The sequence below is a fragment of the Polyodon spathula genome, chromosome 3 (genome assembly GCF_017654505.1).
Source record: "Polyodon spathula isolate WHYD16114869_AA chromosome 3, ASM1765450v1, whole genome shotgun sequence".
In the NCBI taxonomy this organism is placed as follows: Eukaryota; Metazoa; Chordata; class Actinopteri; order Acipenseriformes; family Polyodontidae; genus Polyodon; species Polyodon spathula.
In genome coordinates, this window is record NC_054536.1 from 72022643 (window position 1) to 72050039 (window position 27397).

The 27397-nt window shown below is 39.0% G+C and overlaps 1 protein-coding gene across 1 annotated transcript in view; it reads right to left on the minus strand.

The window, feature by feature from the left end:
- Positions 1–26362, minus strand: part of LOC121309333 (vasoactive intestinal polypeptide receptor-like) — a 39196-nt gene extending 12834 nt beyond the window's left edge. Inside the window, exons 1-6 of the mRNA XM_041242214.1 lie at positions 26249–26362; positions 16551–16656; positions 10839–10946; positions 7735–7841; positions 4759–4856; positions 3725–3857 (exon numbers count right to left, since the gene is read on the minus strand). Of these exons, the coding sequence (XP_041098148.1) occupies positions 3725–3857; positions 4759–4856; positions 7735–7841; positions 10839–10946; positions 16551–16656; positions 26249–26362 (666 nt within the window). The remainder of the gene's footprint in view (positions 1–3724; positions 3858–4758; positions 4857–7734; positions 7842–10838; positions 10947–16550; positions 16657–26248) is intronic.
- Between the last annotated feature and the right edge of the window lie 1035 nt (positions 26363–27397).

Below are 27397 nucleotides of genomic sequence, written 5' to 3' on the forward strand. Positions count from 1 at the left end.
ACTATCTCAGCATTTCATGTCACCAGTCTGTGGAACTGGAGGCTTTCCATCCACCTCCTTTCCAGTCTGGCAGGGAGTGACAGCTCCATATGCTTTGCCCAGTGCGGGCCCTGGTGTACTGTGTTGACAGGAAGAAAAGTTGGATGCAGTCTGAACAATTTGCCATGGGGCAAAGTCCAAATGGAGGGCAAACACAGTTAGCTGCCTATGAGCAAGCCAACTTGCCCCCTCCAGAGAAGTTCACTGCCTATTCCCCCAGGAGCATTGCAACTCGCGGGCTTTATTCCAGGGTGCATCTGTTAAAGACATATGCAATGCAGCAGTGTGGGCTACTCCCCATACCTTCACTAGGTTCTACAGACTGAATGTCGTGGATCTTCAAAATCCTGGCTTTGGAACTAGAGTGTTAAGGGTGGCTTCTCAGTCGACCCTTACAACAACACAGGCATATAGTTTCTCCTACTTGTTACTGGGGTTCTGTATGGGAACACTTAGCCTTGTAGCATTCAAATCGTTCTGCAATATTGCCCAAGTTACTGCTTCATGATTGCAGCAGGCTTGACGGAAAAAAGATGCTGAGATCTGCATGCAGTCCTTTATACAGTTGGAGGCAGACAAGACTGCGTCACAGGATCAGCTGAGCAGCTTTGGTACACAATATTCAGGTTTCGGGGTCTTTATGAGGTAAACACCCATTCAGTAATGGTTTCATTTCTATTTCAGGCAATCAGGGTTATGATAATAACCTAACCTTTTCAACAGTTCCACTATGTTTTGAAATGATGTATTAGGTGGTCTATGTATTTAACTTATTAAGAAGGTTTTGTTAATGTATCACTATTAAAAATGTTGATTCACTTTAAAATGAATGTAGATAACAAATACTTTCATAAATCTTACCTGTCATGCAATGCCATTGACTACATGTGTCTCAAATGTTTAGTTTCATAAGAAACATGACATCTGATGCTTCACTACTGTATGTGAAAGAGAGTTCTCAGTTGTCTTTGTTTCCACAGGAAATCTGTCGTAATTGCACTTCTTATATAGTGAAGAAAAAAAAATAATTCCAAGATTGGTGTCAAAATATAAATGCTGCCACAATACTTTGTGGGAGATTGCCAGATACACAAAGCTGGATGTCACACAAGGATGTCTGCCATACAGAGGTGTAAACCCTATGGACGCTTGAGGTACCTCCCGGATTGCAAACATTAAATAGGGCAGTAAATAATCCCAATGTTTTTCATCTCTATCTACTACTGTCCGTAGCATGGCTTTAAGGGTTTTATTAAATCTTTTCACAAGACCGTCCATCTGTGGATGGTAAACCGAAGTCTTGAGGTGTAATTTTTAACATTGAGCAAAGCTCTTTGGTAACCTTGGACATAAAAGGGGTCCCTTGATCTGTCAGAATCTCCCTTGGTATGCTGACCCGACTAAACAATAGCATTAATTATTTGGCTAGAGTCATTGGCTGAAATGTTATGTAGAGATATTGCCTTGGGTAACAAGTGGCATAATCTAATACGACTAAAATGTGTTGGTGTCCCCTAGCGGATTTCCCTAATGGACCTATAAAATCCATGGCTATGCGTTCGAACGGTGTTTCAATTATAGGTAGTGGTATTAGCGGACTACGAAAAGCGTTACACCTAATTGACCTCCCGGGACTTGTCCATATGCCAGATCCAGTACCTTGTGTTTATATTGTTGTGGAATCAACAACTGTCTTTCTTCCTCTAGCCCCGTTTTCTTCACCCGGTACAATAACTCATTATTTCATTTAAAATAGGGAAAGACTAAAGGTTCTTCGGGATTCACTGATACACCATTTAACGCTTTTACATTTTTTTAGTCAAGCTAAATGCAGGATCATATAATTGTGCAGTTCCAAAATTCCCAGGACCTATATTCAAATCACGAAACCCCAACTCTTCATTATGGACCTCTTCCCTATACTGGTCACTATTCTCCAGGTTCTGTTCCATTTGCCTACCATGTCGTAAGTTTCCACTACTGCGGCTTCACTGCTGTTATTGATTGGGGAATTCATTGACTGTATCAATAGGAAATAAGCTTTGCTGTGCTTCGCTCTCCAGCCGATTGTTGGCTACAGTAGGTTTAGGGGGCATATTCAAATTGCCTTTTGTTCCTAGTAGTTAAAAAAAAAAATTAGGGAAATTCCAACCCAGGATTACTTGATATGGTAATTTGGAGACTACGCCTACTTTATGGGTCGTAGACTTGACACTGGTCTCTGTGAACATTGGCAGTTGCATACTGTTGTGTATCTCCATGTATGCAAGTAATGCTGAGCTCATGGGATTGGTTCAGATTACTGGGTTCCACTAAATGCATAGACACCAACGTAATCATGCTTCCCGAATCGAGCAGCATTTCTACCTTATTTCCACTTATTTTTACCGTACACACGATTCTCAGGATACTGTGAGCACAGAAACCACATTACAATATAATATTTCATTACATTCCCCCACATTACACTGCATGGGTTCTTCTTTATCTGGGCAATTGGTTGTTATGTGTCCGATTTCATTACAGTAAATGCATTGCATATTACCCCTTGCAACTTTTTCAGGCTTTTATCTCCTCGATCACCCTTATTTGTCCCAGTATACTTTTTTGCGCCCCAAGAGTCTACAAGTCCCTTCACAGCCACCGGCTGCTCTTCTGCACCCCCTGGAACAGTCTTACCATTTCCGCTGAACAGTCGAGTCTTCAGGTGCTGGGGCTGTTCCGGTCCACCGGGTCGTAGAAGCTCTCTGGTAATGAGGTATCGTTCCACTAGCTCCACTAGTCAACAGTAGATAGGTCTCCTTGACTAGTCCATTTTTGAAGGCTTGTTGGCAGTCCCCTTATGAACCAGTCGAGGACGATCCTCTCGACAATTTGGGCAGATGTCTTGGTCTCCGGTTGAGACATTTTCTCGCCAAACAGATTAGGTTGTACATCTGGGACCGGGAGCTTTGTCTGGTCGGTAGTTCCAGTTGGTGAACCTCTGTGCTCTGACGGCAGTGGTCACACCTAACCGAGCTAATATCTCAGCCTTAAGTTTGCTGTAATCCTCTGCTTGAGCTGGTTCCAGGTCAAAATAAGCCTTTTGGGAATCCACGCTCAGAAAGGGAGCCATGAGTCCAGCCCACTGTGCTGCAGGCCAGGCTTCTCTCTCCACGGTGCCCTCAAAATCTAACAGGTATACTTCGATATCATCATTGGCAGTCAATTTTTGTATAAAGTGGCTGGCCCGGATGGAATGGGTGTCTCACGTTGATCTAGCCGCAAGTAGCTGTTGTACCATTGGGACAAGTCGTGAACTTGTTTGACTTTGTTCGAGTTGGGACATCAACAGCCGATTAGTCTCCTGCTGTGCGGTGACCACAGTGTTGTTGCAACGCGGTGGCTTTTTGTTGTACAGTAAGCTTTAATCTGTTTAATATAATCATTTTGATTTTACTTCCTGGTTTTAACTTAGCTAGTTTCCTTAGAAACGTGCCAATCACTGCAGTGAATTTTGAGATAGTAGTCCTGGGTAAGATTTAACCTCTGATTGAACTTGACAAACAAATATATCTCATGCAACATCTCTTGGGCTAGGTGTATTACTTAGATCTGAAACCCAAATGCTCTTGGGCAGGTACACATGTAAGCAACATAAATGTTACAGTACTGAAAGGATGGTGCTATTTAGATGCATACATACCGTGGACATGGAGCAGTGATCCACGTTATCATCTGCAAAGAGCACAGCGTCTTTTATGAAAACAGCACTGGCTCGGAGGATGAATGAAAGAAATAGGTTCATGTGGATATAATTCCTGGTGCAATGGAACTTCCTGAAAAAATAACAATAATTAACAGAACAATAAATGTGAGTGGGTCGACTCACAGATTGCTTTGAGTAACCCACAATACTATATATGATATATATATATATATATATATATATATATATATATATATATATATATAACTATATATAATATATATAAGTAAAAAATTGAAGCACACCTTAAGTATCGTCTGCACCATGTTTTTAGCTCTAAATATAATCGGCATCCCTAACTTGGTTGTATCAGTGTATAATTTGCCCTTTTCCATGACTATACAAAATTGTAAACTGTTTTACACAGTAACAACAAAGACAATGTTTGCTGATTGAGCAATAAAACAAGATTACACTAACTCACACCATTTCTACAAATAATCCATAGAAAGTATTCACCCTACAACAATTAAAGAGCAAGATAATTGCACCTAATTGCACCTTCCTGTTTCTATAGTATGTGACCACCGGTTGCTGTAAGAGTAGCCAACAGACACACGGCTCACAAAAATAGTGCTTCAACAGAACCCCAAGACCACGTTTCCTCCTTGTTAACTGGTGAAAGTGAATGAGAGGTACAACTGTTATGAAAATTAGAACAAGGTGTTTAAAGCTTTTTATCCCAAATTGCATTTGCATATTTTGAAAGGAAAGAAGAAAAAAACACTAACTAAAACAAAAAAGGAAGTATTTAACATCTGAGTTGTTTAATAATTTATACACAAAGTATACAAATAATTTGGCTGGAATTCAATTTAAATTATGGCACTGCTATTCTTGTTGCAGGTTTAAAGAAGAACCATAAATGATCTTGAACAGATTGTGTTATTTGTAACTTTTAAAAATCTCCTTTAAAGTAGCTGTTTAGAAATAAATAAATACATACATACATACATACATCTCAAGATTACCTGAAAACAGCAAAAACAACAGTGGCTGTTATTAGTGAAACCAGTGATGTGGAATAACCTGCAGTGTAGATGTGTTGAAATGTTGAGTAGTACAATTTCTACAAGAAGAAAATACATTAAAAGAAGATTAAAATATTGTGAAGGTAAGAATATAAATGTGTCTTATGGAGTAAAGGTGCACATTTATTTACTATGAATACAAAAAGTCAAAATACAGTAAGAAAAATCTAAATAGCTGAGAGGTAGATGTACTAAAGTGTTTTGCCTTTCACAATAGCGCAAACCAGTTGCAAATGAGTCGGAAGTCTAAGGTGAAATGTACTAAACAAGCACAAAGCTTTTAGCGACTTTTTAGGGAATGCTTTGCAGCATCATGTTTCTTTGCGGTTAAACCTTAGATGAATATGTAATTATAGGCATTCTTACATAAATTTGCAAAAAGGGGGGTCAGATTGTGCAAATGAGGGTTCTCAAATATTATAATGAGGTGTACTAAAGCTGACGACAATTGCAACACTTACATTTGCATCAATTTGTTGTAAACATTTGAAAGCATGTTTTAAAAATGTTCAAATTGTTGCTGGTATGTCCGCTTTTTCTTGCGTGTTGCCAGTTGTGCTCAATGCATTTTTGAGGCGAACATCCAAGTACCTAATTCACTAAAGTCAGGGCATACTTACAAGCAATAGACTGCAGACATGTGCCACTAACCCCTCCAGCTCACTCTGAGCATCTGTATAGGACCATGATCTATTTTGTGTTACCAGCAGGCTAAAGTGAAAAGAATGTGCGCTAGCTATTGATTTGATTTTTCTACTGTACTATATACTACAGTAGTACTCAACTCTGGCCCCCAAGATCGATTCCTGTCAAGGTTTTTACTCCAAGCAGGTTTTGGACGATATTGGCCTACTGTACAGATTTGTATTTTTACATAATGTAATGTGTAGCCTACCTAAAACACATTAGTGTTATTTCAGCACAAAGATTTACATTTAAAATGCATTGAGCATTATAAATGTGTGTGTGTGTGTATGTGTGCGTGCGTGCGTGTGTGCGTGCGTGCGTGCGTGCGTGGGTGTGTGCGTGTGTGTGTGATTTTATTGTGTTATTTTTAAACCTGACATCTCCTTATATCAGACAAACATGTCTGATTTAGCGAGGCTCTACTGTATGATTGTGAAAGCTTTTTGGGGGTGAAGGTGGGGGGTCCCATTATATAATCTGATGGGATTAAACTGTCATTCATTATATATATATATATACACACACACACACACATACATACATACAACAGTGCTAAAATAGGTAAAACGAAGACGGAACAGAATGTATTGTACACATGACATTTACATTTTACCAACTTCTGCTATATATTTGAATAATGTTGCAATGTTTAATGCTAGAGATCTTGCTAAAAAGATGCAACAAATATTTAAATTAATACATTGCGGCTGTCTTCACTAACATATTTGCTCTTCGTACATGCGACAAAATATATACTTTACAAATTGTCGCAACAAAAATGCAAATTGCTGAGTTGACAACTGTCATTGTAAAACTTTATAATCTGCTCTTTAATACATCCTAAATCATTCATGAGAAAATACCAGAGGGAATAATACACAGCCTCTTAACCAGTTAACCAAAATAAATGGCTTCATTCTTAGGGCTACCAGATGTCCTGGGAAAACTGTGATCACAGCAGTTTTCAGCCTTAATCTTTTGTCAGAAACAGTACTTTTTAAAAGTACAAAACTGTAATTTATTAGGTTGTGTTAGCATCATTCAAAACTAACATGAATGATTTTATGGATTATGTGTTTAATAAATCAGATTATGTGTATATCACATGTTTAAATGATAATAGCTTATCTATTTTTTCTAATCGTTTTTTTTTTGTATATTTAACATGTTTAATAGAAAGAAAACAATGAGTTGTTATTATCAGCAATAAATACACTTGATGTTTCATTTTTTAATTAGGATTGTGTTATTATGCACTGTTATTTTAACTGCTTTAGAGTTGCTACAGCATTAGTGATATGAAAAAAAAAAAAAACCTCCCAGTTTTTTTTTTTACTCTGGAAATCTGGTAACCCTGTTCATCCTTATTGTCCATATGTTTATCTTCTTTACAGACATTTGGTACTGTATACAATGCATTATGGGTGATCTCAAGCAGAGAGGAATAAGTGCAGCCCAGTTCTAAAGAGTGTTTTTTGTTTTGTTTTGTTTTTTCATTGTTGCTTTTTCATTGTGAAATTTCAAGATCATGATATAATTTCCGATGTCTATGGTCTCAATGCTATAAACATATTTTATATTTGTCATAGAGTGGATCAGAAATACTTCTTCATGTCCTACAAAGAGGGAGTTTGTGACTGCAAATGTGCCAATCTGAATGAAATTTAGATGGAATAATCTTTATGCATGCCCCAGCTACAGGAACTGCCCCCATGACACTTTTGAAACCAAAGTTACGCTACTGATATTACTTTAGTTGTCTTTCAATGCCATTTCATAATACTAGCAAACAGGTGCAATTAATCAATTAATCATTTAATAGATTTTATGATTAATTGATCAACAGAAAGTGTCAAGATTAAACCCCCTAATTTTCACTGACCATGAATATTCATGTAAAGTTCTTACTGGGCTTTCTGCTTAAGCAGATCTCTTGTGATGGTACTACCTAACACGGATACAGTGAAAATACATATGGGGACATTAAACAGTTCTAAGCATAACCTAACCAAAACATTTCACATTTTGATATAAAGAGATATAAAAATGACCCCAATTGACACTAACTTGAACCCCCATTTTTGATGTGTGCTCACAAACTTCAACATGGCAAGCCAAATTGACTCATAACTGTGAGTCCTGAGAATAAATGTTACATTTTTTAAAGAGTTCAAGCTAAACATGAGGCCTGATGTTAACATTTGCAGAAGTGCACAACATTTTGCAAACCTTATTCTCTGGTTCCATGCCTGTGTCATTATCAAAGTCACAGGCTTCAGAGTATGGTGGGAATGAGTAGGTCCAGCCCCTGTCTGTGCAGTTTCTATAGACAAGTCCTAAAAAACAAAGTGTTTAAACAATGCAATCCTTTTATTTGATATCAACTTTTCTCGTTACAAAGTAGGTGGTAACAGGATTTAATTCCAATTCCCTGTATCTCCATGATTATATTCATGTCTCGTTGATCCTTCCTTGAAAAATCTGGTTATCTACTGTAACTACTTTCATTCTTTCCAGAGGCTCAAATACCACCACTCCAATTTAGGAAAAAAACTTTTTTTTTTCTTTTAACTGCTTCCTCCAGTTTCTGGAGACCCCTGAGAACAGAAGTTGTCAAAACTAGAAATACATTTAAAGACAGATCTTAAAACTTAACTTTAATGGGTTTAGTAATGTAGCAGTGACTTTCTAAAGCATCCCTTTGCCCCTCCATCTCCCCCTCCTATCTTTGCTACATGTGTTCCTCTTCTGAGGATGGGAAACAAACCTCCATGCTGTCTGTACTTCACATTCATGCAGTCATTTAAATACACTTCTTTCTTCAAACAAAATTACCTCACATGTCATTTGCCATGCACATACAATGAGCCCCAGTTATTTAACCTAACCACCCTTTCCTTGAGATGGACCCATTAAAGGACCTTTTTTTATTTTGTTGTGTTATATGTTCCCATGTGTTCCTACAACATTTTGACCACTTTTTTTAACTTTTAAATTGCATTCCCTGCCTCAAGATGGCTTCCAATATACCTGCATTGACCTCTCACATCTACATTTGCCATCACCCTCCATATGTCACTGAGATGGATGGGAAATGTAGTTCTGAGAGGTACATGGGATGCCATCTTGAAGCAGGAAATGCAATTAAAAAGTTTTAAAAAGTGGTCAAAATATTAAAAAAAAGATAATAATTCAAACAATACACACCTTACCTAAACAGTTCTAGCAACACATGGGAACATGTAACACAATAAAATAAAATTAAAAAGTCCTTATGTACCCTTTAAGGCAGTAACACCCACAGAATATATTTCCAATGTTAAATCTTGCAACTCAAAGTCCATCTTCTTCTTTGCTACGATGCAAGTGTTTCTTTTTTTTAATTATTATTACCATGAGCTTTCCTCCTACCACCCACCAGCACACTAATAGTACCTACACACAAACACAAGCTTAATCACCAATGTAGTCAACTTCTGCATCATTTCTTTTGACTTTATTCATAGAAGTTGGAAAATGATTCATAGTGTGTTTTGAATGCATGGATGTATTAAATAAAAGCATAACACAAACTCACTGCTAAAACTTTTTTTAAAGTAAACTTACTTAGGAGCCCTTCCCTTATTTGCATGTCATCATGGTAGACTCATGAAGGTAAGGTTGTCAAGCTAAAATTATAGCTACATATAAACTATTTTATTATGCATGACTATAACATGTTTATATGATCATTCTGCATTGAAATCTCACCATTAACTACCGCATTTATAAGCTCATCAAAAAGCTCAAATGTGCTCTTATCCATAACTTGAAATGAGTTCATATAGAAGTATCAAGCAGTTCTGTCAAACTTAAGACAAGGCGCTGGTGTTTCAGTATCTACTAATATACTAGCCTGAAGACCAATTATAATTCAGGGCCATCAAAACAAATAATTAAATTACTTTCTCTTATGTTTTGTGCTCTTTAGTAAATAAGCTTAATACTAAAAGATATACCATACATAAAAAGTCATCATACTGTGCCCTGTTTCCAATAAATCCCATACTGACTATTATTCTTTTTTTTTCATTTTGGTCCTCATGAAAAGTAGTGGGCCATGGCTCTGGCTGAAGGATTGTGCTATAACCAATAGTGCCTCCCCAGTGTTATTACACTTTTTTTTTCTTGTTAAAATACCATATTTAATCATATGTTTCTTACGTGTTTGTTACACATTTTATGTATACACATATTTGCTTAAGTAAACACTTTAAACAAAAAATGAATGCCCAATATCTTTTCAGTGTACTCTTTTGAGTTCCCATCTATCTGATTCAGTAACTTAACAATATCTCCTCTTAAATTTCTTTGACTCCACCTGTCCACTATGCATAGTATTCCTAACCTAAAGCCAGTAGCTGCCAGCATCCTGCAGTCATACAGTTATTATGTGTCACAGATCATAAATGTAATGAAAAAAACTGCTCCCCTCGTGCTCCCAATGAAAGATCATACGTGGCTTCTGCATCTACCTCACATAATTAACGCTGCTTTATTTTAAACTATGCTATAACTTTAGGGTGTTTAATACTTCAATATCTGTATATTGTTTCCACTGATCAATAACACTACCTTCATAAGTTATAACCTTGCTGAAATTCAGGAGGAACGGGCTCCCTATACTCCACTAACAAATCCCCACATATTTACAGTGTTTTTTTTTTTTTTTTCTACATGGTCTGTGCTGCCGCCTTCCCTGTGCCACCTCTGCAGTTGTGTGCAACATAGTTATGGCAGAACCATCAACTTTGATTTAAGTCAGGGATATGTGTAAGTTATTACATGGTAGCCTGTCTCCCACCTTCATCAGTAAGAAAAAACGCATATTTACTTGCATTGGATAAAAAATAAATAAATAAATAAATAAATAAAAATAGAAATTAAGATGACTTTTCATACATTAAATACAACATACTTGTTGTCATTGTAGGATATATCTATATATATATATATATATATATATATATATATATATATATATATATATATAATCCAGTTTGATTTAAAAAAAAAAAACAAAAAAAACAATTGGCTTCTTTTTCTCAGTTATCCATGCAGCTGTGTGGATCCACTACATCTACATCACCTCGATACACACAGTTGCATATATCGGATTAAAAGACTATGTCTTATGGTAAAACTAGCTAAACAATAGCCACAAGTGTCAGTAAAATCTGGCAATATGCTTGATCAAACCTGTTTATTAATAGATTCAAGAGGCAATAAATGCATTGAGGTTTTCATGGAAAAAAAAACCCTGAAAAATCTACAGGAACAGGGACATTTCTTACCTTGTTTAGTTGTAAAATGTCGAAAGAAATCTGGACATATCACACTGACCAATTCACTAACTGCAACTCTGGGCCAGCATTGTATACCATCCCATTCAGTTTTGCACACTGTTGTGACAGGAACAAAATATAACAATTAAATGTAAATGGCATGGATTGGCCAACGCTAACCAAATTGCACGAGCAGTTTCCCCTGCTCAAAATCACAACATTGACACAGGAAGAAAAAGTGAATTAAAAAATATGAAATCATCTGGAATTAATTACTTCACAAAGCTTTGAAATATTAGCTTTATATTATTTAAGAACAATTTTGTTTAAAAAAAAAAAAATCTAAAATTTGGAGGAATAATTATAACATTTAAAAACTGTATAAATAAATAACAGTTTGTTGTTTTTGACATAATATGCTGGCCAGTATTGTAGATTTCATATACAATAGCTAGTCAAATTGGGGGCAGTTAATAAAGTTGCGTAACTTTCATGACGTCTTCAAGATCATGTTACAGTTTAGAGTTTCCATATTTATTTTATTTCTTTATACATCTAGATCTGTATTATAATAACTGTTGCATTTGCTGAATGACTAGGGAGTAGGTAACACAATCTTGTACAACTAACTTGACCTAGACAATAACAGCATAGACCGGTCTGCTGACTGTGAAGCCAATATCTCGAAGAGTTATATCTTGTCCGCAAATCAAAACGTCACATGACCTCAAGTCCCATGTCACCTTCAATCTGAATAAAAACAACAAAAACAACTTAGTTGTGGTGCCATGGTGGTAATAAAACTAATAATGCTATGCTCAGGAAAAAGTAGTCCTTAGTTTGTGAGGCTTGTTTTATTGTAAAAGCATAATTTCTAAAGGCCAGCAGTTAAGAAGGCATTGTGAAATTTATATGTAACCGGTACATGTTACATTGCCTAAGAGAAATGCCAGGGTTCAGTTGCGATGGATTAAACATTTTTCAGGAAAACTAGATTTAATAGGACATATGTCCTAAATAAAGAAGTAGGAGGAGGATGTGTGGAGGCTGTGTGGTCCAGTGGTTAAAGAAACGATCATATAACCAAGAAGTCCCTAGTTCAAATCCCAGCTCAGCCGCTGTCTCACTGTGTGACCCTGAGCAAGTCACTTTACCTCCTTGTTCTCTGTCTTTTGGGTGAGATGTTGTTGGAAGTGACTCTGCAGGTGATGCATAATTCCCACACCCAAGTGTCATATCTTATAAAGCACTTTATGATGGTGGTCCACTATGAAAGGCACTAAATAAAAAGTATATCCTCTGCTTTTATTGCATTTCAAAATACCTGCTATGAGCATAATGAACTCTGGTAACAGAAATTGGCAGACTGAGAAATTCTGCACCTGAACAATTAGCTGGACTAGCCATGTGAGTTCCAGCACCTACAAAAATAGTTGAAAAGACCATGGCTCGCGTGGCGTCCCAGACCAGAAAGCTGACAGAGACACCCAGGTACTCGCTGGTTCGCCATTTTTATTGCAACAAAAATAAATGAAAAGGATATACAAAAACACTGCTCATAGAGCAAAACAAAAAAAAATCTCAAACACTGACACCAATCAAATACTGTGCTGGTCTGCCCAGCACAAGTAGAAATTGCTGTCTTCCAATTTCGTTTTTACTTTCTTTAAAAAAACAAACAAATTAAAAGGGCAATTTAAAAATAGCTACAAAGCACCAACTCCCTTAAGAGATATAGTGTCCATAAATAAATATCTATATATAATATATTATATATATATATATATATATATATATATATATATATATATATATATATATATATATATATATGGACAACCTGTTTGGCAAATCCTGCTTGCTTTCTGATTGGTTAGCTGCATTCTATCAGCTATACATTAATCCCACACAACCTTTCAACTTAGAAGCATCACCACAAGCTTTGAATTTAAATTCATATGCCATTAATCTATAACGTTTAATAGCTATAAATTATCATTTATTTAATTTCAAATTTTAATCTTTTCAATGGAAAAAAGGAATGGTATGAAGATCAATTTCCCGATTCTGACAAATACCGGTACCAATAATTAACTTTACGTTAAAATAAAACAGCACAGCAGTACAGCATTTCCCGCTTTATCAGTCTGCAAGCTGGTACAGTATCAATTGCTTTTTGAATGATCTACCGTACAGTAGAAAAGTTAATTTAGCGAAAGATGCTGCATTTAACACAGCTAACAATGTATTCATAGCAGTAATTAAAAAAAACTCTGACGAAGTGGAAATGACAAAGCAACAAACTATCCCCCAATAACACCGGCAGACGTGGAGAAGCTAAAAAAAATAGTGTTATACTTATTTATGTAATTTACAAAGTTATATATGGCTATTACTGAATTAGTATAATAGGTTAATGTAATTGATATACAGAAATGCACATTTTAATAAATACATGCTATATTCACAAATAATCATATCAATATATAAAAATAAACATGTTTAAACAAATTTTGTTTACATTACACTGGAATAATTTTTTTGTGCATTTACTGTTATTGAACATATATATATATTTTTTTTAATTTGCTGTGTTAAATTTAAAAAGTAAATAAATATAGTCATTTTAAATTCGATTTATAATAGCATTAAAGCACTCCAGGGGGTGGGTTAACAGCACACTTCACATCGGGCCTTAAAACACCCTAAGTGTGCAGTTATCTGTCAACCCACCCCCTGTCGTACCTTAATGCTTGATAAAGAGTGAGCACCAAATAATTCCCAAATTATTTACTTTGAAGGCTTTCACTAGACAAAATGTTAATTATAAGAAACGTTTTAGATGCATTCATTACCTTTAATTGTGAGCTAACAAAACCTGAAAAATAACTCTTAATCAGTGCTTTTTCTGCCGCGTTGTTTAATTTGCCATGGCATTATTTATTTTATTATTTTTTAAAATATCAAATATCGACTACCTACTCATTTTGGAAAAATACCGCTGTTGCATTGTGCCTGAGTTTTTAATTAATTCAGATTCTCATTTTAACCGTTGAAAAAAACTAAAAACCTAGCGGTATAAATTAGAGGCAGTTACCGGTGCTATGTTTTGAAATCAGTTTATTCATACTGTCGCTTTACAGTGCTGGCAGGATGCAGCCTGCTTGTTCCTCTCCCGGTCGACTGTATAATTATTAAAAGCGAACTCCACCACAGGTACTTTTAGTGTACTCTCCATGTTGTTGTTGTTTTGTTTTTTTGTGTCTGTGACAAAACTCAAAAACGACTAATTTCCTCAGGATTTTCTGTGATCAGAAATCTGTTTTTTCTTTCCGCCTTTATATTTTGATTCCGGGGCTCCCCGCTGCTTGTGACGTTATGATCACAAAACACTGCTATAGGCTAGAAAGTTGTTTTCTATTTCCTTGCCAGTGGTCTGAACAACCACGGCAGGAACCTGTCTATGTGGAAATGACAAGATGACTGTGTGTATTTGAGATGGGCTGCATGTTTTGAAAATGAAATAAGTTTGTTAGTGATTTAATCACAAAGACAATGATTCGAGTCAGATGGAGTCTTTTTTGCATACTGGAGTCATATCTTTTGAGCAGGGAGTCGAGTTGAGTCTTTGCTTGCAGGGTCTCGAGTCAATTGGAGTCTTGATTCTGATTCAAGTCGAGTCATTGACTAAAATCATTACAACTCTGCTGTACAACCACCCACTGTAACCCCATCCACGCTGCCAAACAAAACAAAAACATTGTGTTTTTAAAAAAAACACAAAATACAGAGAAGGGTTGACAGGGCCAGGGGGGCGGAATGTTCATCCTCTGTGACCGAGCCCTGGGAGATCCCTCTGCACATGGATCTCCTCAGTCAGGTGCAAGGCACCCTCTGGCATCCAGAACCGGGCAGACACCAGCTGTGGGTCTGGCCCCTGAACAGGACCGTCTATCCACCTTAGGGCTCTCAGATGCGGTCATTAGTACACTGCAGAATGCTAGGGTTTCCTCCACAAGAGCATTATATGCTTACAAATGGTGGTATTTTCAGAAGTGGTGCATGGCCAGAAGTCATGACCTCATAGCAATTATTTTACAGTTTCTGCAATTTCTGGGCAGGTTCCCCTCTACCCTGAAAGTGTACCTGGCAGCTATATCTGCATGCCACATCCCTACAAACTCAGTATCCCCAGGCGCCCACATTCTGGCAACCTAGAAAGGACGTCCTCCCTCTAGTGCAGTCTAAACATGGTATTGGAGGCTCTCACTAAGGCCCCATTTGAGCCTATACATTCCACAGAGCTGAAATATCTCTCTATGAAGAGAGCCTTTTTATTGGCCATCACGTCCGCTAAATGGATCAGTGAGCTGCAGGCTCTGTCTGTGCACAGTTCCTGTATCTGTGTCTAGAATAATGGAAACAGGCTATCGTTGCGCACGAATCTCGCGTTCATACCAAAGGTGATTATGGCTTTTCATTTGAACCAATCAGTGGAACTAGAGGCCTCCTATCCCCTCCCTTTGATTCGGAGGAGGATAGGAAACTGAATTCTCTTTGCCCAGTGAGGACAAGGAGAGGTTATGTGGATAGGAGGAAAGCTCTGCGTCAGTCTGACCAGCTCTTTGTTTGCTATGGTGAAAGGACCCTGGGTCAAGACCTCTCGAAGCAGCAACTGGCCCACTGGAATTTATACACAGTATCGACTGTATATAATGATGCCAGCCTACCCCCACCTGGGAGGGTGGCCGTACACTCTACCAGAAGTGTGCCACGTCATGGGCGCTCTTTCAAGGTGCATCAATGACTGACGTGTTCTGTGGCTAGCTGGGATACTCTGCATACATTCACCAGGTTCTACCAAATCAATGTGGTAGGAACCTCTGTGCCTTCATTAGGCACAAGGGTCCTTGAGGGCGCACATGCATACCACCAACACTAGTTGATAGTAGCGAGGCATCCCTTGTATGCTGTCCATTCAGGCTCCCTTGCGACGGCGTTGGTATACTTTTCCCAAAAGTATTGGTTGGTGGTTGTCTTCAAATTGAAAGAGAATGTTAGGTTACTTACCGTAACCCTGGTTCCCTGAAGGAGAAGACGACCACCAAACCTTGCGAGGTCACATCACTCGCATTCCCGGGTTCGATGCAAAAGAGGAAGTGGTCTCCGCGGAGCAACTATTTATTCCATTGGCTGGCGGAACTAAGGAGAGGCAGCTCTGACATAAAATGCTCAGCGAATACCTACCTAAGGCAGGCAAATCACAAAGGATTGATTGGTGGTTGTCTTCTCTTTCATTGAACCAGGGTTATGATAAGTAACCTAATGTTTTGAAGAAGCACATATGTTTTTATTTTTATAATTGTTTCCATTTATTTTAGGTTAAAGAAAGCTTGGTTATGTTTTCCAGTCATTTCACCTCACCTCATGTCCTTTGGTAAAAGCATGTCACTGGTTTCAAAGTCAGTCATTAGGGGAAGTGAACTTTAGATAATATCAGTATTTATTTTGGAAGTCCAATTATTAATAAAATGATCCAGCTGAAGTGAAAATGTGTTCTTCAATGCACCAATTTCTGAGTTTAGCTCGCTAGATTGCAAATTATCTAAGAGGTCATCTGTGCAGCATTATTATAGTACAGTACAGTGTGGCATTCGTGTGGTCAGTGCAGTGTCTTTAGCCAGATGCTGCTAAAAAAAATCATTTAAAAAAATCCCTTACCGTGCCTTTCTTTTAAGGATGATTCATTGTATTGTTTTTCTAAGCAAAGAGTCTCTGCTTTAAAAAGCTCTGAAATGATTTCACATTCTGGGTGAATTGAATCAACCTGAAAGAAAAAAAACAACAACAACAACAACATTAACCTTATAAACTAATAAAAGTTTTACTATTGCATGGAGATTGATATTGTTGCTTGGGATATCCAAGTTAACTTCAGTGCATATTAAAGAAGTACATCAGAAACATACATCCTCCGCCACAGCACTTAACGAAAAAATGTTGTTGACCATGTGTGGCAAAGTGGTTGATCGTATACAGGTGCAGGGGTGATGCAGACCAGTAATGAACAGACAGAGAGGTTTTATCCGGCTTAGTAAGGGTGATTTTATTTATATCCAGGTCTGGTGACCAAATAATAAACAATGAAGAAACAATAATGGGTTGCAATCCAAATAATAAACACCAAATATCCATCCCACTATAATACTAACATGGTCACCAGTCCTGGGTGCGTGAAGTAGAGCTTGTGGTGGGTGATAACAGTTTATTTTGTGACAGTGGTGCAGTGTTGTTCCGGCTTTGTGCTGACCTAAGGTGACAGCTCCGGATACGTGTTAGCCATCTGGTGGTTTACAAACAAGACAATTACTAACAACAAAAAAACAAACAAAACACTCATGATTTTGTTATATTTCTCTGTTGTCTCTCAAAGTCCTTCTAGGTTTAAAATACAAAACCAAAAGTGAAGGAACAGATTACGATTCTCCGTCCCCTTTCTATGATGTCACACATGACCCCTTGGTAAATGAGTGCAACCACCTCTCCAATCTGCGGCTGCCACGTCGTTTCCCTTCCGGGTCAATGCTTTCTTGCAATGGAGTCTTGCCTTTTTCCAGACTGGCCGACTCCCCTATCCTGAGAAAGAACTGTCAGACCAGCCCGTCCAAAGAACTCTGTTCTCGCTGCTTAGCTCCCTCATAGGTCAGGAGGAAGATATACAACCAATAATCATTTTATTTCTGTCACACGATAACATATATCAGTGGTATGTAGAGAATAGTGTAGAATCAGAAATGGCAATGAATAGTTTGATGAAAAATGGATAAACCGTATTTAACACCTACATGTCATTTGGTAAGCAAATGAGATGTTAGCATCATGTTAATCATATTAAAATGATTAATGTAAACAAGTGTGACAAAGGTTAATTTATGTATGTCCACTATATTTTGATCCACAGTATTTTATCCTCTGCAGCAGATAATACATTAATTACAAAACAAGACATTTGTCCCTGTAAAAGTTGTCCTGCTACAATATCATATGTATATTTTGTAGAGCCCCCAAATATTCATTTTTATAAAATATGATACAATTAGATTGTATTACTTCATTCCTTCTGGACTGTACCACAGGGATCAGTATTAGGTCCTCTGCTATTCCCAATCTACATTAATGATTTAGATTCTAGTATAGTTAGCAAGCTTGTTAAATTTGCAGACGACACAAAAATAGGAGGTGTGGCAAACACTGTTGCAGCAGCAAAGGTCATTCAAAATGATCTAGACAAGATTCAGAACTGGGCAGACACATGGCAAATGACATTTAATAGAGAAAAGTGTAAGGTACTGCACGCAGGAAATAAAAATGTACATTATAAATATCATATGGGAGATACTGAAATTGGAGAAGGAACCTATGAAAAAGACCTAGGAGTTTTTGTTGACTCAGAAATGTCTTCATCTAGACAATGTGGGGAAGCTATAAAAAAGGCTAACAAGATGCTTGGATACATTGTGAAAAGTGTTGAATTTAAATCAAGGGAAGTAATGTTAAAACTGTACAATGTACTAGTAAGACCTCATCTTGAATATTGTGTTCAGTTCTAGTCACCTCACTATAAAAATGATATTGCTGCTCTAGAAAGAGTGCAAAGAAGAGCGACCAGAATTATTCCGGGCTTAAAAGGCATGTCATATGCAGACAGGCTAAAAGATTCTGTTCAGTCTTGAACAAAGAAGACTACGTGGCGACCTAATTCAAGCATTCAAAATTCTAAAAGGTATTGACAATGTCGACCCAAGGGACTTTTTCGACCTGAAAAAAGAAACAAGGACCAGGGGTCACAAATGGAGATTAGACAAAGGGGCATTCAGAGCAGAAAATAGGAGACACTTTTTCACAAAGAGAATCGTGAGGGTCTGGAATCAACTCCCCAGTAATGTTATTGAAGCTGACACCCTGGGATTTCAAGAAGCTGCTTGATGAGATTCTGGGATCAATAAGCTACTAACAACCAAACGAGCAAGATGAGCCAAATGGCCTCCTCTGGTTTGTAAACTTTCTTATGTTCTTATGTTCTTATGAGTCATGATAAATGTTGTTTTGTAAATTGCTTTGAGATAGAAACATGGAAATATATAAATGTTTTTACACTGTACTATAGAGTTGGGGAGCACAAACATCATTAACAGCTCCACACACACAAGGCTGACAAAGTCTGAACAATGGCAATGTACAAAAACATCTTTGTTACTACCATCTTCAACATTGATTTGCATTAATGCTTTGCATCACCCTATGCAATTTTGCTTCATAAAGTCAAACGGAACCTGCTGAATAATGTTTCATTAACATTTTGAATTACATACCGCTTTGTAGTTTATACGTAACAAAAAACTGACAGATTTTAATATCTGACATTTTTAAATCTAACATGAAATACTGTACTACTATTATGGCTTCCGGTAGACTTTTGCAATATAATTTATTTGATTACATGATGTTAAATAAAATATCTAAACTATGCTTACATTTTTTTTTTTATGTATCAATCAAAAAATTCTAGGTGATCAAAACGTTTGCCCATAGCTGTACACACACACCCTCCCAACACAAACAATCATCATCTCAGGGTTAATGGGAGTGGCTTGAGGATGGAGAAATTAGCCACTCCCACTAACACCGATTATCCTAATTGTGAGTCTATGGAGATGCAAGGTTGTCTTTTCAATGGCATTATTCTCCGAGGGTTGTTATGGTATCTGCATTATGCTGATTTTTTAAAATGCAGTCTGTAGTAGATCCTTGTTGTCAAACTGCAAGTTTATTGGGAAATCATCTGCATATTTTGTAGGAAATAGAATAATAAGGGGGGGCAGCTTGTCACGTTACCTTGCCTTTACACCAGGGTTTATTTAACATTAGCTTTGGTGTGATGAAGTGCATAAAGTGCGCAGCCAGGTGGTCTTGGTGGGAGATTTATTTCAGTACAATGCACAGTAATCATATCGATCATGTAATAACATAATCTGAAAACCAAGGAATGTCAAGTGTGTATCAAATTGGCTTCCTTCTGAGTAAATAATGTGACTAATATTATGCAGTTAATCTGGCAAGGTTTTGAAGGTTTGTGCTGAGCAGAAAAAGAGCGAGGCACAGTTAAAACAACAAGGCACAGTTAAAACAGAGAGGCACAGTTAAAACACAGAGGCACAGTTAATACAGCGAGGCACAGTTAAAGAACATAAGAACATAAGCTTCTTGAAGGATCCCAGGGTGGGAACAGCGAGTTAAAACAGCGAGGCACAGTAAAAACAGCGAGGCACAGTTAAAACAGCGAGTCACAGTTAAAACAGCGAGGCAGTTAAAACAGGGATGCACAATTAAAACAGAGTGGCACAGTTAAAACAGCAAGGCACAGTTAAAACAGCAAGGCAGTTAAAATAGCGAGGCACAGTTAAAACAGTGATGCAGTTAAAACAGCAAGGCACAGTTAAAACACAGAGGCACAGTTAAAACAGCGAGGCACAGTTAAAACAGCGATGCAGTTAAAACAAAAAGGCACAGTTAAAACAGCAAGGCACAGTTAAAACAGCGAGGTCACAGTTAAAACAGGGAGGCACAGTTAAAACACAGACGCACAGTTAAAACAGCAAGGCACAGTTAAAACACAGAGGCACAGTTAAAACAGGAAGGCACAGTTAAAACGGCGAGGCAGTTAAAACAGCAAGGCACAGTTAAAACAGAGAGGCACAGTTAAAACAGCAAGGCACAGTTAAAACAGTGAGGCACAGTTAAAACAGCGAGGCACAGTTAAAACAGCGATGCAGTTAAAACAAAAAGGCACAGTTAAAACAGCAAGGCACAGTTAAAACAGCGAGGTCGCAGTTAAAACAGGGAGGCACAGTTAAAACACAGACGCACAGTTAAAACAGCAAGGCACAGTTAAAACACAGAGGCACAGTTAAAACAGGAAGGCACAGTTAAAACGGCGAGGCAGTTAAAACAGCAAGGCACAGTTAAAACAGAGAGGCACAGTTAAAACAGCAAGGCACAGTTAAAACACCGAGGCACAGTTAAAACAGCGAGGCAGTTAAAACAGCGAGGCACAGTTAAAAAGGGGGGGCACAGTTAAAACAGCGAGGCAGTTAAAATAGAGAGGCACAGATAAAACAGCAAGGCACAGTTAAAACAGGGGGGCACAGTTAAAAAGGGGGGGCACAGTTAAAACAGTGAGGCAGTTAAAATAGAGAGGCACAGATAAAACAGCAAGGCATAGTTAAAACAGGGGGGCACAGTTAAAACAGAGAAGCACAGTTAAAACATCGAGGCACAGTTAAAATAGCAAGGCACATTTAAAACAGCGAGACACAGTTAAAACAGCGAGGCACAGTTAAAATAGCAAGGCACATTTAAAACAGTGAGGCAGTTAAAACAGAGAGGCACAGTTAAAACAGCGAGGCAAACTCTTCAGTTGTACTGGGGTTTGCAGCTAATTATTTGTAAAGGATACCATGTTTTTATTTTCTATTTGCAGAAACACAAATGACCATTACAAATGTCTAAACAACTACTACCATGCTAATTAATATTCTGCCTAGCCAATGAGGATGTAAGTGACTATAGGTTTTGAAAATCACACCTACAGTGACATGTTACCTGTAGGAGACATGAAAATCGACTCTACAGAGGTACTGACATCCTGCGAACTGTAGTTGCTTCCTGTCGCTGGATTTCATTCGACTTGACTTACTTCGTAAGAAGTACTGATCATTGCGAGGCCCTTGTCCCTTCTCCCTCAAGCATTTCATTCTCCCTTGATGAATCTTCAAACCCCTGACCATTGTTGCCTTGCTCCAGCCGCAGACACAAACCTGGAGTTCCATGTCTTTGCTAACTGCAGATCTTGAACTAGTCTTTTCTCCATTCTCATATCCGTTTCATCTTCTGCCCCACCTCTCGCAGACTCTAGGGGTAAACTGGATAAATTTGGGGACATCATCTACGCATATGGAAGTGAGAGGTTTGGAATTGAAAAAAGGAAGGAAAAAGTACAAACTATTCCTGGAAATTCTAGACGGCAGCAGGAGATTGAACGCTTAGTTAGAGAAAGGAGGCAGTTGAGGAAGCAATGGAGAAAAACAGAACAAAGTCAGAAGGAGGGACTCAATCTGTTACAAAGGGTCATAAAAGATAAGCTTGCAACATTGTGCAGAGCTGAGCACCTACGGAAACGCTACAAAAAGAAAGAGCGTGCAAGAACTAACTTTTATAAAGATCGGCTTCCCAAGTAATGTTCTATGCGAACCGTCTTGTACACGTGCTCGCCTCGTGGAGCCTTTGCGATGTTGTTTTCCTATCAAATTTGTAAAGAAGATATTCACCAGTGAGAAAAATGGCACACTAAAATCATCTAAGTTTCAGCTTGAGAGATATTTGGAGGAAACACATACAGATTCAAAAAGGCAGGAGCCTATGTCAATTCCTTCAGATATCCCACCTATCAATCCATCCGAATACCAAATGGAGGACTGTGCACCTAAGTGGAAAGAAGTAGAGCAAGCTGTGAAAAAAGCATGGGCATCATCATCTCCAGGGCCTAATGGCGTTCCATACACAGTGTACAAGAGTGCTTCTGGAGTTCTACGAATCCTGTGAAAATTGATGAAAGTGGCATGGGTAAAACAGGTTGTACCAAGAGCATGGCGCCAAGCAGGTGGAGTCTTTATACCAAAAGAAAAGGATTCTACAAGCATCGGTCAGTTTCGTCCTATTTCCCTATTAAACATAGAAGGCAAGATTTTCTTCAGCATTATTGCTCAGAGATTGTCAACCTATCTATTAAAGAACTGCTTCACTGACACTTCAGTACAAAAAGCAAACATTCCAGGTTTCCCAGGATGCTTAGAACACATCAGCGTAATCTGGCAACAAACTCAAAATCAGCAAAAATTGAGAGGAAGGAGCTCCATGTGGCATTCCTGGATTTGGCTAATGCATATGGTTCAGTGCCACATGAACTTCTTTGGGCAGCATTTGATTTTTTTTCAGTGTACCGAGGACAATAACAAATTTAATGAAAGCCTACTTTGGAGATTTGCAATTTAGTTTTTCAACTTCAGAATTTAGCATTACATGGCAATGCCTAGAAGTTGGAATAATGGCAGGATGTACCATTTTTCCACTGGCTGGCACCATGGCAATGGAAGTAATTATAAGGGCATAAAAATGGGTAGTGGGAGGAGAGCGCTTGGCTTCTGGAATGTGACTACCACCAATTCGAGCATACATGGATGACATGACAACAATGACTACAACAGTAGCCTGCACTAATCGGTTATTGGGCAAATTAACCAATAACTTTGAATGGGCATGAATGCAATTCAAACCCACTAAATCAAGGAGCATCTCTATAATTAAGGTAAAGTAGAAGATACAAGGTTCTGCATTAATGGTGAGGCAATACCAACAGTGTGTGAGAAGCCAGTGAAAAGTCTAGGGAGATGGTACGACAGGGATCTAAAGGACACAGTTTGTGTGGGAGAAGTTAGACAACAAGCAGTGAAAGGGTTGAAGAGCATAGACAGCAGCGCTTTACCAGGCAAACTGAAACTCTGGTGCTTTCAGTTTGGTCTACTGCCAAGTGTATGAAGTTTCCTTGACAACAGTTGAGAAGCTGGAAGCTTTAATCAGTTCATACATCAGGAAATGGTTGGGAGTGCCATGCTGCCTCAGCAGAGTGGGATTTTATGGTAAAGGAGTACTGCAGCTGCCAATTTCTGCTCTAACTGAGGAGTTTAAGTGTGCCAAAGTCTGACTGGAAATGACATTAGTAGATTCATGCGACAAATGCGTAAGGGAGGCAGCACCTGTGTTGAAAACTGGAAGACAATGGACAGCAAAGAAAGCGGTGGAATATGGTAAGGCTGCCCTTCGAATCGGAGATATTATGGGGCAAGTTCAGCATGAAGAAGGAGGTTTTGGTCTCATTTCAGCTCCTCCTACATGGCATAAGGCAACCCCAGCTCAATGGAGGAAGCTGGTAGTCAATGAGGTGTAAAAGCAGGAGGAGAGGATCAGGTGTGTAAAGGCCATTTCCTAGGCCAAGCAGGGAGAATAGATGAGATGGGAGAGAGTGGAACAACGCAAGATCGGCTGGCAAGACCTATGGACAATGAAACAGAGCAGGATCAGTTTCCTCATCAGATTAGCATATGATGTTCTCCCATCACCATAGAACCTAAACCTCTGGGTGGGTGAGGATCCCTCATGTCTTTTTTGTTCACCACCTGCAACATTAAGGCACATTTTGACAGGATGTAAGGTGGGTCTTAGCTAAGGATGGTTTACTTGGCGCCATGACCAGGTGCTGCGATGTTTTACCTAAGCATTGGAAGGCAAGCGTAACCTGACCAATAAGTTGCCACCAGTTTCATCAAAGCTTTACACACAAAAGACAATATTCCTCCATCCAGGAAAGCAACCACCAAGAAAAGGTGTTAAAACCAAGCCTCGTCCAGGACAACCGGAAGCTGCTAGAGACTGGACGATGCTGGCAGATGTTGGTCAACAGCTTATTTTTCCAACTGAGATTGCCACCACTAACCTTCGACCAGACATTGTGTTGTGGTCTGGATCAGCACACCTTGTTCATCTGGTAGCGTTAACAGTGCCATGGGAAGATGCTGTGGATGAGGCGTATGAGAGGAAGAAACTTCGGTATGCTCAACTAGCTGCTGAAGCAGAACAGCGAGGATGGAGAGTCCCAGTTTACCCAGTGGAGGTGGGTTGTCGAGGATTTGTGGCACACTCTATAACCCGGTTTCTCAGAGACGTAAAGATTCTGGATGGGTTGAGACAGAAAGATTCTGGATGGGGATCTCAAGCACAATAGAAAGAAAGCAATGCTGATGTACAGGTAAGTAAGCTGGGTTGTTACCCCTCCCCTAAATCACTATGATTGCAGTAATTTGCATTGTCAACTACATGGAAATGCAATTCCTGAGAAGTCAAATGCTTAGTTAGAGAAAGGAGGCAGTTGAGGAAGCTATGGAGAAAAGCAGAACGAAGTCAGAAGGAGGGACTCAATCTGTTACAAAGGGTCATAAAAGATAAGCTTGCAACATTGCGCAGAGCTGAGCAACTACTGAAACGCTACAAAAAGAAAGAGCGTGTGAAAACTAACTTTTATAAAGATCCATTCAAATTTGTAAAGAAGAGATATCTGAGATAGAGAGGTCGGAGAGGTCAAGACCCCTTGTGATGAGCAGATCCAGGGTGTACCCTTGGCTGTGAGTGGGGACGTTGACAGACTGAGCCCAAGACAGTCCAGGAGCATGTTGAAGTCAGTCACTATAGGGGAAGAAAGCAAGTCAACATGAATGTTGAAGTCTCCTAGGAGTAGGATTTTGTCAGTAGAAGTGCAGATGAGGGAGAGGAATTCCAAAAAGTCGGCAATAAAAGCCGAGTTATTCTTTGGTGGATGGCAGATGACAGCATTTTGGCATCTGTGTGGAGCATGCTGGCAACTGTTATATTTGCAGCTTTACTTACTCGTACTGCATGTCATGTACATAATCACCTCCCCCGGTGCACATCTGATGGCCCATAGTCACCCAGTGATTTCCAAGCTGTTCAAAATGTGTTCATCGTTATAAATACGACTCTGCACATATACCTGTTGTACCTTAATTTACACGCTAAGAAAAAAAGAATGGGCTAGATTATATTTACTACAAATTGTAGTTAGCACATTTATTTAACCCTATTTACTCCTACTCAAAATTGTATTTAGAGCAAGGGAAAAAAAAACAAGACCTTAAATTAGCCTAAATGTTTTTTTTTTTTTTTTTTTTTTTTTTTCCATTCTGAAAAAAACTGTGCTAATGCAGTTTGTAGTAAACAGCTTTGAGAATTTAGCCCTTTTTGTCAGAGAAGAAAAATCAACATCTCATCTTGTTTTACCCCCTTTTTGTAATTAAATTCAGAATATTAGTAACCATTTTAGAACATGTCTATTTCAGAGGACAGCAGCTATTCTGAGCACATCTGAACAGCTTTCGTGTAGGAGTGCTGATGGTTTATCCTGCTGTGGATAAAATCCTGGTTTAGATCATTTTTTCTAGGATGGCAAAATATGTGGGCCAATATTTTCCACTGTGTATATGGGCGATTTGCCCACAGTAGAAAATCAGACCCTTGATCGTAAAAGGTCTTGACTGTATATACACTGTCAATGATATAATGTACAGTTGAAACCTAGTTATGGATTTGGGAGGATTGAAGATAAATGGGTGCTGTCAAGCCAATTTTATCTTTTCATCTGCCAAATATAAATTACAGAAGTTACCAAGCCACATAACCCTTGAATTTAGTCTGAAGGCCCCAAGTAGTTTCTGTCTGGACTCATCACGCACCTTACCAGTAGGAGTGGCAGTAGCGTGGTGAGGCAAACTATCCACTCCGATTTTCCTCCTTAACCCACACAGAGGCTCGTGCAGTGCTCCCAGTGTGCCCCCAGCCACTTGCATTCCAAATGGTAGTGCGTTCACAATGTGAGCCCTCTAGGGACCCCATCAGCTGTAGAGTTCTGTGCGTTGATCTTAGCTCCTGCTAATATATGCAGAAGAATCTGTCCAGTTACATTCCTAAGTTAGCTAGTGATTCAGAGTGCATGAATATTAGAAATGAAAACAATCACAATTATATTGAATAGGATATTACTTAGATACCTACAGAGAACAAGACAACAATGGCATAAAATTAGTCTGTTCTATCGAATACAGTCAGGATATGGCAGGGGCGGTCCATCGGAGATGACGGCAGGTGCGGATCCACAGGAGGCAGCGGCAGCAGCAGACCCTCGGGAGGCGATGGCAGCAGCTGACCCTCGGGAGGTAGCTCCAGCTCCTCTAATGGTGGAGGCTGAAGCAGTGGGTAATCTTGCTCTGGCGGTGGAGGCGGGAGCAATGGGTAATCTCCATCTGGTGGTGGAGGCAGGAACAGCAGGTAATCTCCCTCTAGCGGTGGAGAAGGGAGCAGCAGTTAGTCTTCCTCTGTCTTTGGAGACTGGTGCGTCTCTCCCTCGGTCACGGAAGACTGGTGCAGCCCTTCCTCGGTCGCTGGAGATTGGTAGACCCAGTCCATGACCTGGGTCATTGCCTCAAAGGCCTCTATGAGCCCTGAAATACCCTGTAGTGATCCTCTTCAGCTGGCTCGCAGGCTTCATCTGGTCAAAATCCAGGAGGATATCCAGGTGGCTGCCCTCAGCAGAGTACTCCTCTCTGTTCTCAGCCACAGGGGGTGCTGGGGTCCCTCAGCCAGCTCTTATAGTTCTCCATTCCCCTCTGGACAGGGCCTTCCCTTCTGTAGTGCCTCACCTTTGTGAAGTGCAGGCACCATGAACCTTCCTCCAATCTCTTCATTCACTAAAAAAATCCTTTCTTTAAAAAAAAAAAGAAAAAGTGTCCATGGATGCACTATATGACATCGCCAGTCCAGACAGCTGACAGAGACACACAAGCTGGTACTACGGGTGAAAGAGCGGTGGTGCACTGTTTTTATTA